The sequence below is a fragment of the Salmo salar genome, chromosome 29 (genome assembly GCF_965601325.2).
Source record: "Salmo salar chromosome 29, fSalSal1, whole genome shotgun sequence".
Taxonomy (NCBI): domain Eukaryota; kingdom Metazoa; phylum Chordata; class Actinopteri; order Salmoniformes; family Salmonidae; genus Salmo; species Salmo salar.
The window spans coordinates 31,741,194-31,754,808 of NC_138319.1; the positions used below are offsets into that span (position 1 = coordinate 31,741,194).

The window sequence follows — 13,615 nt, forward strand, 5'->3', positions numbered from 1 at the left end:
AAGCTGGGTCCGCGATTTGTGGGGCCATTTAAAGTCCTGAGGAGACTGAACGAGGTGAGTTACAGGTTACAGCTTCCCCCCAATTACCGAATTAACCCCTCGTTCCATGTGTCTCTCCTCAGGCCGGTGGTGGCTGGCCCACTCCAGGAGTCTGAGGTGCCGGAGGTTCCTCTGCCCCCTCTGGACATCAAGGGGGCCCCGGCGTTCTCCGTTCGATCCATACTGGATTTGAGGTGTCGGGCGAGGGGCCTTCAGTACCTCGTGGACTGGGAGGGGTATGGTCTGGAGGAGAGATGCTGGGTTCCGGTGGAGGACGTGTTGGACCCTTCAATGCTGCGGCAGTTCCAGCGTCTCCGTCTGGATGTTCCTGCACCTCGCCCTCCGGGTCGTCCCCGAGGCCGGTGTCGAGGCGCTCTGCTGGAGCCGCGCGTCAAGGGGGGGTACTGTCACGACTTCCACCGAAGTCGGTTCCTCTCCTTGTTCGGGCGGCATTCGGCGGTCGGCGTCACCGGTCTTCTAGCCATCGTCGATCCACTTGTCATTTTCCATTTGTTTTGTCTTGTTTTCCTACACACCTGGTTCTCATTTCCCTCATTAAGTGTTGTGTATTTAACCCTCTGTTCCCCCCTTGTCTTTGTTGTAAGTGCTTGTGCACATGTTTACTGGTGCGTGTCGGGTTTTGTACCCATGTTGGTTATTTCTTTATGCCGTTGGTTTTGAAATTAAACTGCTCCGGCTATTACCTAGTTCTGCCCTCCTGCGTATGACTTCACTGCCACCAGTTACGCACCCCTTACAGGAATATGGGTGTGCAGTGAGACATTCGATGGGTTGGGCACCTTTCTAGTCAATCATCTTGAAAAAAACGTATTCTTAAAAACTGAATATCAACCAATCCTCCATCGTTAACACAATGGAAAGGTCAAATGCTTTATTATCTAAACCTTGAAAGTGCATGGGCGACAGAGATAGCCTCAAACTGCACCATTTTGTTTATGTGGCAGAGTGTGATACGGTCTCTGGAGATGGGGGTGTGAGCAGGTGGGTCCGGGCAGGAGTGATGTTGAGGATGTTTGTGTGCGTCTGCATGTTGTCATTTGTATGTGTATGTTTTGTAAAACACCGGATGCATATTGTTATACTGAATAAATTAGTCATGAATAGAAGTGTGATGCCTGAAGTAATCATTGCTTGTATAGGTCAAAGCATGGCTAAACTGAACATATAACTATAATTGTATTTTTATTCTATGCCAGTCATGTCCTGCTGGGGATGGACACAGTTCCTAACCACAGAAGATTAGTGAGGGACTATTGGGTGGAATGAAAACATGAGTCTGTATCAACGTCTACACAGAGCAACATCACTCACCGTTACGTTACACTAACATGCTACCCAGAACGGACTGCAGTGAACTCCATAGTGATACATCAACACACAAACCCTACGCAATGATCTTCCTGACAACGGTTTGGTGTCATAGAAACCGTGACCTTCTGGTTGCCAAGGCTGATTAGAAAACCCTGCTCAGTCTCCCATAGCGACAGGGGTTCTATTCTGGTAGCGTCAGTGCTATGTTCTGTCAGTACGCTCCGCTGAGCTCATAGACTCACAGAGTCATGAAAGACTGTTTTCACCATGTAACTAACTTCCTGTTTCTAGTCACTGGGGAAAAAGCTTGAAGAGTTAGACCCTAACCACAGTCATCCTAGGATCATCCTGCAATGCGTGTGTGTGTAGTTTCCTTACTTGTCTCCTTTGCTACGAGCGATGCCGATGAGTTTCTCTATCCCGCCGGCGTCTCTCAGTGCTTTGGCGTTCTCCATGTTCTTAGTGATGACCTCATGCAGAGCGCAGCAGATAGCCGTTACCGTATCGTCTGACATGGTCTTACTGGGTGCTAGTGGACCCCCGGGACCGCCGCTAGTCCCAACGCTGCCCCCAGTACTGCTATTGCTGCTGCCCGGTAACCGGTGGACAAGGTCACGCATGGCGTATTTACCTGTGAGGAGAGGGGAACAAAAGAGATATTGCTTGGGTTAGAATTCTGAATGTGCGTGTGTGCGTGTGCGTGTGCGTGTGCGTGTGTGTGTGTGCGCGCGCGTCAGGAAAGTAACAATCCTCATTGGTTACAGCCACTAACCTGGGCACACATGTATGCCAGTCGCCATGGGTTTTTCAATCCAGCCCTCTGCCCTATGAGTCAGCTTCCCTATATCTCCCCCGTCTTTCCAACACTTAACTATCTCTTAAATAAAGCTAAACAATTACGAAAGAAGTGGGACTGCCCCACTCCTTAATTTCTTTTATTTAAAGACAATCCTTATTGATTCAAAAACATCAATCTCCATTTTCCCCTCCTCATCTCCTGTCTTTGAAGGAAATACAGCTCCATTCACCAGTATCATCCTCTAACAATCAAACCTTACAGAGCAGTACATACTTCCTCACTGATTGTTTGAGAACATTTCTGACACTGCATTCAAGGACAAAAATCGTTCTAAATCCTCAAGCCTGTCTGTCCTCAGTCTCTCTCAGCGTGGCCTGTCTGTCCTCAGTCTCTCTCAGCGTGGCCTGTCTGTCCTCAGTCTCTCTCAGCGTGGCCTGTCTGTCCTCAGTCTCTCTCAGCGTGGCCTGTCTGTCCTCAGTCTCTCTCAGCGTGGCCTGTCTGTCCTCAGTCTCTCTCAGCGTGGCCTGTCTCTCCTCAGTCTCTCTCAGCGTGGCCTGTCTGTCCTCAGTCTCTCTCAGCGTGGCCTGTCTGTCCTCAGTCTCTCTCCTCATGGTCTATCTGTCCTCAGTCTCTCTCAGCGTGGCCTGTCTGTCCTCAGTCTTTCTCAGCATGGCCTGTCTGTCCTCAGTCGGTCTGTCCTCAGTCTGTCTGTGGAGCAGCTCTGTGCTGAAGTCAATACACTCTGACTCATCTGGTATTTGGAAGAAAAGATTGACGTGGATGAGAGGAAATGAAGGGAAGAATCTGACATTAACAGAAAAGAGAGTAGTCAGAATGAGAGGAAAACCTGAGTAAAAGCCAGATAGAGGGAAGGATGGAAGGAGGGAGGAAAGGACGGAGGGAACAATAAGTCTTCGCTACACATTAGCCTACACCCTCTTTGGGAGTCATTCCTGCTCAATTGGCGACACGTTATCATTTCACAAAATGTCAACATTGACACACATCTAAGAGGCGGACATCTTTGACTGATGATGACTCTGAATGATTAACATGACACACTGGTGAAGAGCTGCTCTATCAGATTGAATAATTTTCTTTACTGAAATTGTCAATGTTCCATGTGAGTGGATGGTTACCTACACAGGAACATGGAAGTCAATAGGTTCATTGAAGATGGAGCAATTGAGACAGCTGTCAATGTCTCACTGGTGGACTAGAACCAAGAGAATATAATGTATCTCTCATCAGGACAGGACTAGAACCCAGAGAATATAATGTATCTCTCATCAGGACAGGACTGGAACCCAGAGAATATACCTTATCTCTCATCAGGACAGGACTGGAACCCAGAGAATATACCTTATCTCTCATCAGGACAGGACTAGAACCCAGAGAATATAATGTATCTCTCATCAGGACAGGACTGGAACCCAGAGAATATAATGTATCTCTCATCAGGACAGGACTGGAACCCAGAGAATATACCTTATCTCTCATCAGGACAGGACTAGAACCCAGAGAATATACCTTATCTCTCATCAGGACAGGACTAGAACCCAGAGAATATAATGTATCTCTCATCTCATCAGGACAGGACTAGAACCCAGAGAATATACTGTATCTCTCATCAGGACAGGACTAGAACCCAGAGAATATAATGTATCTCTCATCAGGACAGGACTAGAACCCAGAGAATATACTGTATCTCTCATCAGGACAGGACTAGAACCCAGAGAATATACTGTATCTCTCAGTAGGACAGGACTAGAACCCAGTTAATATACTGTGTCTCTCAGTAGGACAGGACTAGAACCCAGAGAATATACTGTATCTCTCATCAGGACAGGACTAGAACCCAGAGAATATACTGTATCTCTCAGTAGGACAGGACTAGAACCCAGTTAATATACTGTGTCTCTCAGTAGGACAGGACTAGAACCCAGAGAATATACTGTATCTCTCAGCAGGACAGGACTAGAACCCAGATAATATACCTTATCTCTCACCAGGACAGGACTAGAACCCAGATAATATACTGTATCTCTCATCAGGACAGGACTAGAACCCAGAGAATATACTGTATCTCTCATCAGGACAGGACTAGAACCCAGAGAATATAATGTATCTCTCAGCAGGACAGGACTAGAACCCAGATAATATACCTTATCTCTCACCAGGACAGGACTAGAACCCAGATAATATAACGTTGATTTTCACACATGGTTATCATTGCAATTCACAACGACCATCGTCCCACTGCTGCCAACTCCTCTCTCTGTCCTTAACGTTCTGTATGGATAATAGTAATACATTGTAATCTGGGATGGTGAAATTCCTGCTGTGTCATTCAAATGGGTTAAAAACCCTCAACACGCCCCAATCATTCCCAACATGAAGGAATACACACACACACACACACACACACACACACACACACACACACACACACACACACACACACACACACACACACACACACACCACACACACACACACACACACACACACACACACACACACACACACACACACACACACACACACACAGAGAGAGACACAAACACAGAGAGAGAGACACACACACACTCACACACAGTAGTTTCCTAAGCATTATTATTATTAGCAACCAGTGGTCAGTTAATTGGTGAAGTGTTATCTTGTCCTGACAGGCTATAGAGAACGAGAGAGAGAAACTGAATGGACTATCTTCACTGAGAAGACAATACTAAGATCAACTAAAGCTCTTTATCCTGGGGGAGCCAGAGATCCCCATTAGTTGTTATGGATCCCCATTAGCTGCTGCCTTTTCCTTGGGTCCAGCAAAATTAAGGCAGTTTATTCAATATTGGTGAACCTGTCTCCTCCCCTTCATCTACACTGATTGAAGTGGATTTAACAATTGACATCAATAAGGAATCACAGCTTTCACCTGGATTCACCTGGTCCGTCTATGTCATAGAAAGAGCTGTTTTTTTAAAATGTTTTGTACAGTCAGTGTATACTGGAAATAATATGAAATATTTGAAATGATTTAAAACATATCGTGCCGTCAATTTTGATACTAAGTGCATTAATTCCATTAACTGGGAAACATTGAAATCCAATTCTATTCAATTCCAAGGTTTAAATGCTTTTACAATTCCAATTCAATTCCAATTCCATAACTTGAAGATTGTTGAAATTTGAATTCAATTCAATGTAAATTCTCCACTTCAAGAAGTTCACTGGTTCTCTCTCTGATGGTGAAACGAAGTAGCTGAACCAGTGAGGATACCGTTATAAAGCCAAACACAATGCTGTGGTAGAATGACATATAAGGAATACATCATCATGTCATCAGATGACATAAGAGCCAGAGTCATTCATTAGTAATCCTATCAAAGACCAGAACAGAGACAGGAGATGTTTGACTCCCAATGGTCCACGTCTGCAGCTGTAACAGCCTGAAACCTCCTGCTGGGTTCACAAGGTACCGAGTCGCAGAGATCCTCAAACTAGCTGTCTCATCAGAAATCTCCTCAGAGGGACATGAGGGACAGTGGGATAAGAGAGAGAGATACATGTATTACACTGACACTAAAACGAGCTCCTGTTGGGCATTAGCAAAACAATAAATATCCCTGTGTGTGTGTGTGTGTGTGTGTGTGTGTGTGTGTGTGTGTGTGTGTGTGTGTGTGTGTGTGTGTGTGTGTGTGTGTGTGTGTGTGTGTGTGTGTGTGTGTGTGTGTGTGTGTGTGTGTGTGTGTGTGTGTTCATGCGTATGACTGCAGGGATGGCTTTCGATAATCAGGACATGTAACAGTATGATGAAATGAATAAAATCTGAAATGACTTAATTCAACTGCTGCTGCTTCACTCTGCAGACTCAACCAAGATTACATCTAACAGTCAGTGTTGAAAGCACACCTGGTAATCGCAAGTGCACACACACACACACACACACACACACACACACACACACACACACACACACACACACAAATGCCACAGTGGTTAGACACATTTCTCTAGTCTCTGATTACATCCTGTCTCCTGACTCCAACAGAAGAAAATACTTAATCAAGTCAATAATGAGTGATTTTATTTAAAGTATGGCAATTATACTCAACAATTAGTGTGTGTGTATATGTGTCTGTGCTTGTATGTGTGTCTCTGTGTGTGTGTGTGTCTCTGTGTGTGTGTGTGTCTCTGTGTGTGTGTGTGTTTTGATTGTTTACTGACAGAAAATAGAGTGTTATTGAAAGGAAATTGACTGTAATTGCCCCAGTGGAATCTCTATGCATAATACATAAACAGTTTCTCTGTTAGCTGAAGACCTTTACTTCACCTGAGCAATCATGATCATCAATGATAACTTTAACAAAGTAAGGAAGGGAGGAAGGAGATAGAGCGGGAGAGGGGGAAAGGGGAGAAGAGAGAGTGCAGAGAGGGGAAAGACTACAAGAAGGAAGGAAGGAAGCCTTTTCACACAACTCACACAGGGCCTTGGACTTTCCTTGCCAATGGCTGAACCTGGGTGTCGCTTTAGGGACATCTCCTGAGTGGCGCAGTGGTCTAAGGCCCTGCATCTCAGTGCAAGAAGCATCACTACTGTTCCTGGTTCAAATCCAGGCTGTATCATATCTGGCTGTGATTGGGAGTCCCATAGGGTGGCGCACAATTGGCCCAGCGTTGTCTGGGGTAGGCCGTCATTGTAAATAAGAATTTGTTCTTAACTGACTTGCCTAGTTAAATAATAAAAAGTATAACTACTAATAAAGTGTTGTATGCCACAGGGGGCACCAGATCACAAGCAATCAGGTAACTCAACTCAATATAGGACCCAGCAATAGGGCACCTAATGATATTTAAATATAGCCTCATACAGTTCAGAATGAAGCTATTATGAATGATGTCAGTGCCTCAGGTATGCAAATGTCACTCTGTGAAAGATGACCATTGGCCAGCTAAATAAATCACCCAACCGTCCATGGACGGGAATGTGGGAAATTCTCCTTTTTTTAAGAGAAACGGACATTGAAAAAAAAGAAAAGCCTTCAGACAAATATTTTTTTTTAAAAGCTGTTTCAAAGAGGTTATAAAATGAAGGTAAATTGGAAAGGGCCACGTTGCTACTCTACCTATTAGAGATAGTAGTTTCAGTGAATGCAGGATTTCACACCTGTAACATCTTGCTCTCTGAGGCTAGCTTTGATGTGGCTGGGTGACAGAAGAGAGAAGCACACTCACAAGCACATGTACGCACGCACGCGCACGCACGCATTAAAGACACAGGGGGATGCATGGAGGAAAGATCCACTAAATCACACATTAAATACACAGGGGGGTGCATGGAGGAAAGATCCACTAGATCACACATTAAATACACAGGGGGATGCATGGAGGAAAGATCCACTAGATCACACATTAAATACACAGGGGGGTGCATGGAGGAAAGATCCACTAGATCACACATTAAATACACAGGGGGGTGCATGGAGGAAAGATCCACTAGATCACACATTAAATACACAGGGGGGTGCATGGAGGAAAGATCCACTAGATCACACATTAAATACACAGGGGGATGCATGGAGGAAAGATCCACTAGATCACACATGAAAGACACAGGGGGATGCATGGAGGAAAGATCCACTAGATCACACATGAAAGACACAGGGGGATGCATGGAGGAAAGATCCACTAGATCACACATGAAAGACACAGGGGGATGCATGGAGGAAGGATCCACTAGATCACACATGAAAGACACAGGGGGTTGCATGGAGGAAGGATCCACTAGATCACACATTAAAGACACAGGGGGATGCATGGAGGACAGATCCACCGGATCAAAATATGTGTTTGAAATAATAGTGAATAAAAACGTGTGATTTAAAAATGAAATTTCTGAGAAGAGCCATCTTTTTCCTTTTTTCTGGAATACCTGTCTGGAAAAGTGATGTTGTTGTTAGTGGTCATAGAACGAGGGTCAGCTGCTCAGAATATTCCAGATGACTTCACCAGTACTAATGCCTACCTCTGACAGAATATACCTGAATACATTTTAAAAGTTGTAAGTAAACATGGTTGACCACTCTCGTTAATGTAAACCGTCTCTGGCACCTCCATAAGTACGTACACCTTACAATGATCATTTATATACTCACCGTCTCATCCTGTACACAAGACTGTTAACAGCCCTTCAAGCTGATAGGAGAGAGGAAGCAGACAGGACTGCCAGAAAGGAAATGTAGCAGGTAAATTGAATGTGACGTACACTTACACACATGACTAATTCCATAGAGAGAAGAACAGGAGTAAACAACTGAGTGTATGGTTAAAGCTACCAGATGATTACACTTTTTACCCCAGAGTTACTTTCTCTTTGGTACACCTTGGTATTTTGGGATGGAGGGAGAGAAGGAGATGACTGAGGGTGAGAGAGCAAAAAGAGAGACAGCCCTTTTACAGAGAACATATTGGTATTTTCCCACTATACATCACCCTGCTAGAGCTAGATGGCATGTCTCTTTGGCATACACATGCCCATCTCACGCGTCAAATTACCCACTATAAGTCAATTGAAGCAAGCGACGTTGCTGACAGTTATTGTAACGCCAAAACGTGATTCATTCACCACACAACCAGTCAGGTGAATAGGACAGGAAGACGTTAAAACATGACAGATAAGTTGAATAATGTTGTGTGACAATGAACATATGACATAGGACTGAATAAACACTGTTTCAGCTGTATCACCTCTCTCCTTCTCTCTCTTTCTCTCTCTTTCTCTCTCTTTCGCTCTCTTTCGCTCTCCTCTCGCCTTCTCTCTCTGTTTCTCTCTCCTTCTCTCTCTTTCTCTCTCTTTCTCTCTCTCTCTCTCCTCTCGCCTTCTCTCTCTGTTTCTCTCTCCTTCTCTCTCTTTCTCTCTCTTTCTCTCTCTTTCTCTCTCCTCTCGCCTTCTCTCTGTTTCTCTCTCCTTCTCTACGTTTCTCTCTCATTCTCTCTCTTTCTCTCTCATTCTCTTTTTCTCTCTCCTTCTCTCTCTCCTCTCCTTCTCTGTGTTTCTCTCTCATTCTCTCTCTTTCTCATTCTCTCTTTCTCTCTCCTGCTCTCTTTCTCTCTCCTGCTCTCTCCTTCTCTGTGTTTTTCTCTCCTTCTCTCTCTTTCTCTCTGTGCCCCTCTCCTTCCTTCCCTCTTTTTCTCTCTCTCTTCTTATCCTCTCTTACTTTCCTCTCTTCAACATCCTTCCTGACAATGATAAGAGAGGACAGTACTCCCATGGCTGTGAGAATAAAAATGTATTTGTCTGGACCAAACAGTGTTAATCTAAAAATCGCTACTGCTCTATCAATGCTTAACCACAACAACAACACCACAACACTGCAATTCCCAATGACACACCCAATTAGTGCGGATAACACCAAAGACTTAACCACAACTCAGAAGTTAGTGGGGAAAAGGAGATATTCTGCAGGTAACGCTCCTAGGTAGAATAAACACAATGGTGCTTGACAATGACGAGGAGAACCAAAAACTGTCTTAGACACATTCAGCTTGATAGATGGTTAGAATGGCTTCTATACAGTACATAGGTATTCTATACAGTACATTGGTATTCTATACAGTACATATATATTCTATACAGTACATAGGTATTCTATACAATACATAGGTATTCTATTCAGTACATAGGTATTATATACAGTACATAGGTATTCTATACAGTACATAGTTATTCTATACAGTACATAGGTATTCTATACAGTACATAGGTATTCTATACATAGTTATTCTATACAGTACATAGGTATTCTATACAATACATAGGTATTCTATTCAGTACATAGGTATTATATACAGTACACAGATATTCTATACCATACATAGGTATTCTATACAGTGCATAGGTAATCTATACAGTACATAGGTGTTCTATACAATACATAGGTATTCTATACAGTACATAGGTATTCTATACAGTACACAGGTATTCTACACAGTACATAGGTATTCTACACAGTGCATAGGTATTCTATAGAATACATTGGTCTTCCATACAGTACATAGGTATTCTATACAATGCATAGGTACTATATACAGTACATAGGTATTCTTTACAATAATTAGATATACTATACAGTACATAGGTATTCTACACAATACATAGGTATTCTATACAATACATAGGTATTCTATACATAGGTGTTCTATACAGTACATAGGTAGTCTACACAATGCATAGGTATTCTATACAGTACATAGGTATTCTATACACTACATAGATGTTCTATACAGTACACGTTTTCTATACAGTACATAGATATTCTATGCAGTACGATAGTATTCTATACAGTACACAGGTATTCTATACAGTACATAGATATTCTGTATAGTACATAGGTATTGTACACAATACATAGGTATTCTATACAGTACATAGGTATTCTATACAGTACATAGGTATTCTATACCGTACATAGGTATTCTATACCATACATAGGTATTCTATACAGTACATAGATATTCTATATAGTACATAGGTATTCTACACAATACATAGGTATTCTATACAGTACATAGGTATTCTATACAGTACATAGGTATTCTCTGTGCTACACGTGTATTACTTGTTCATACATGCTCATATCCCACTCCAGTCCAGGACCTCTCCTTCCCGGCTTCGTTACCTGCGGGATCGTCTGAGACCATCCAACCGGACAGCTGATGAAACAGTGGGTTTGCACAACTGAAGAAGTTCTGCACAAACACTGGAGAAGTGTGCTCTTCACGGATGAATCCCGGTTTTAACTGTACTGGGCAGATCACAGACAGCCTAGCGTGTATGGCGTCGGGTGTGCGAGCTCACAATGTCAACATTGTGAACAGAGTGTCACATAGTGGCGGTGGGGTTATGGTATGGGTAGGCATAAGCTACAGACAACAAACACAATTGCATTTTATTGATGGCAATTTGAAAGAACATAGATACTTTGACAAGATTCTGAGGCCCATTGTTGTGCCGTTCATCCGCCACCATCACCTCGTTTCAGCATGATAATGCACGTCCCCATGTTGCAAGGATCTGCTGAAAATGTCCGGGTTCTTCCATGGCCTGCATTCTCACGAGACATGTCACCCATTGAGCATATTTGGGATGCTCTAGACCGACGTGTACAACAGCGTGTTCCAGTTCCTGCCAATACCCAGAAACTTTGCACAGCCATTGAAGAGGAGTGGGACAACATTCCACAGTCCACAATCAACAGCCTGATCAACTTGCGAAGGAGATGTGCTGTGCTGCATGAGGCAAATGGTGGTCACACCAGATACTGACTGGTTTTCTGATCCACACCCCTACCTTTTTAAAGGTATCTGTGACCAACAGGATCTGTATTCCCAGTCATGTGAAATCCATAAAATAGGGCCTAATTAATTTATTTTAATTGACTGATTTCCATATGAACTGTATTCAGTAAAATCTTTGAAATGGTTGCATGTTGCTTTTTTCCCCTTCATTATAGAACATGGTATTTATACTGTAGACTTTGTTTGTGTTTAACTATAACAATCTTAATGAACCTCATGTCAGATTTAAACATCTATGCTTTATCCCCTGCTGTTCTCACATATTCTCTCTCTCTCTCTCTCTCTCTCTCTCTCTCTCTCTCTCTCTCTCTCTCTCTCTCTCTCTCTCTCTCTCTCTCTCTCTCTCTCTCTCTCTCTCTCTCTCTCTCTCTCTCTCTCTCTCTCTCTCTCTCTCTCTCTCAATTTAAGGGGCTTTATTGGCATGGGAAACATATGTTTACATTGCTAAAGCAAGTGAAACAGATAAACATAAGTGAAAAAACAATAGAGAATGTACAGTAAACATTACACTCACAAAAGTTCCAAAAGAATAAAGACATTTAAATTGTCATATTATGTCTATATACAGTGTTATAATGATGTACAAATAGTTAAAGTACAAAAGGGAAAATCAATAAGTATAAATATGGGTTGTATTTACAATGGTGTTTGTTCTTCACCGGTTGACCTTTTCTTGTGGCAACAAGTCACAAATATTGCTGCTGTGATGGCACACTGTGATATTTCACCCAGTAAACATGGGAGTTTATCAAAATTGGACTTGTTTTCGAATTCTTTGTGGATCTGTGTAATCTGAGGGAAATATGCATCTCTAATATGGTCATACATTTGTCCGGAGGTTAGGAAGTGCAGCTCAGTTTCCACCTCATCTTGTGGTCAGTGTGCACATAGCCTGTCTTCTCTTGAGAGCCAGGTCTGCCTACGGCGGCCTTTCTCAATAGCAAGGCTATGCTCACTGAGTCTGTACATAGTCAAAGTTTCCTTTAGTTTGGGTCAGTCACAGTGGTCAGGTATTCTGCCACTGTGTACACTTGGGACAAGTAGCATATTAGTTTGCTCTGTTTTTTTTTTTGTAAATTCTTTCAATGTGTCAAGTAATTCTCTTTTTGTTTTCTCATGATTTGGTTGGGTCTAACTCTCACGCTCCCTCCCCCTCTCTTTCTCTCTTGCCCCCACTCCCACTCTCTCCCCCCTTTCTATCTCTTTCTCTCTTGCCCCCACTCCCCCTCTCTCTGGTTCAATGGAACTACTCTGCAAGGCCAATATGAGCCGTAGGTTAACAGTGTTATACAGCGGTGCTGAAGTGTATTCAAACAAAACCACTCAACAAATTGAAATAGATTTTCTTGTGAAATTGCAATTGATTACATTATTCAGGCTGGTGTCTCTCGCAGTGCACAGACCAAAACACTGTGTCTTTCTGTTAAAACTACAAGCTGGGTTATTGCTTCTACCATCACATTTAACACATACTGCAAAGAGTAGGTAGAGATTGTAACTGATCAGATTGTATTCATCCCCCTAATGATTATGGTTAGAATTGGTTGTAGAGTACTGATCCTAGATCTGTGGTTCTGGAAAATGCCTCCATTGACCGTATCTGCACTGTGCCAAAGAGTTCACTATTGACCCGTAGGTTCCAAAGAAGACAACCACAGTCACCAACAGAATACCAAGCATAGCAACAATCAGAATGGAATTTCTAGCTAAGTAACAATGGGTGTTCCTTGCCAATCACCAGCCTTGGTTGAGAATTCCCAGGGGCTCTGGAAGACAACCACCTGAGACAATGGGGGGGTTACCATGGACACCAGATAGCACACCGGGAAGCCCAGATGTTTAGAGAGAGATCAATGGGCTGTCACTGAAAGAGCACGTATGCACGCACACACACACACACACACACACACACACACACACACACACACACACACACACACACACACACACACACACACACACACACACACACACACACACACACACACACACACACACAAAATACCAAACACACCAAGGCAGTGTTAACGAGAGGCTGAGCTCCGTCTCTCAGTGCTGAGGTTGACTTGTGAGGCCTGTACAATGGGACTA

At 43.2% G+C, this 13,615-nt stretch overlaps 1 protein-coding gene across 1 annotated transcript in view; it reads right to left on the bottom strand.

Annotated features, from left to right (window-relative positions):
• The window catches only part of LOC106590590 (catenin delta-2), a 597,564-nt gene that overhangs the window by 95,691 nt on the left and 488,258 nt on the right, over positions 1 to 13,615 (bottom strand). The window contains exon 20 of the mRNA XM_045710617.2: positions 1,750 to 2,002. Coding sequence (XP_045566573.1) covers positions 1,750 to 2,002 — 253 coding nt within the window. The remainder of the gene's footprint in view (positions 1 to 1,749; positions 2,003 to 13,615) is intronic.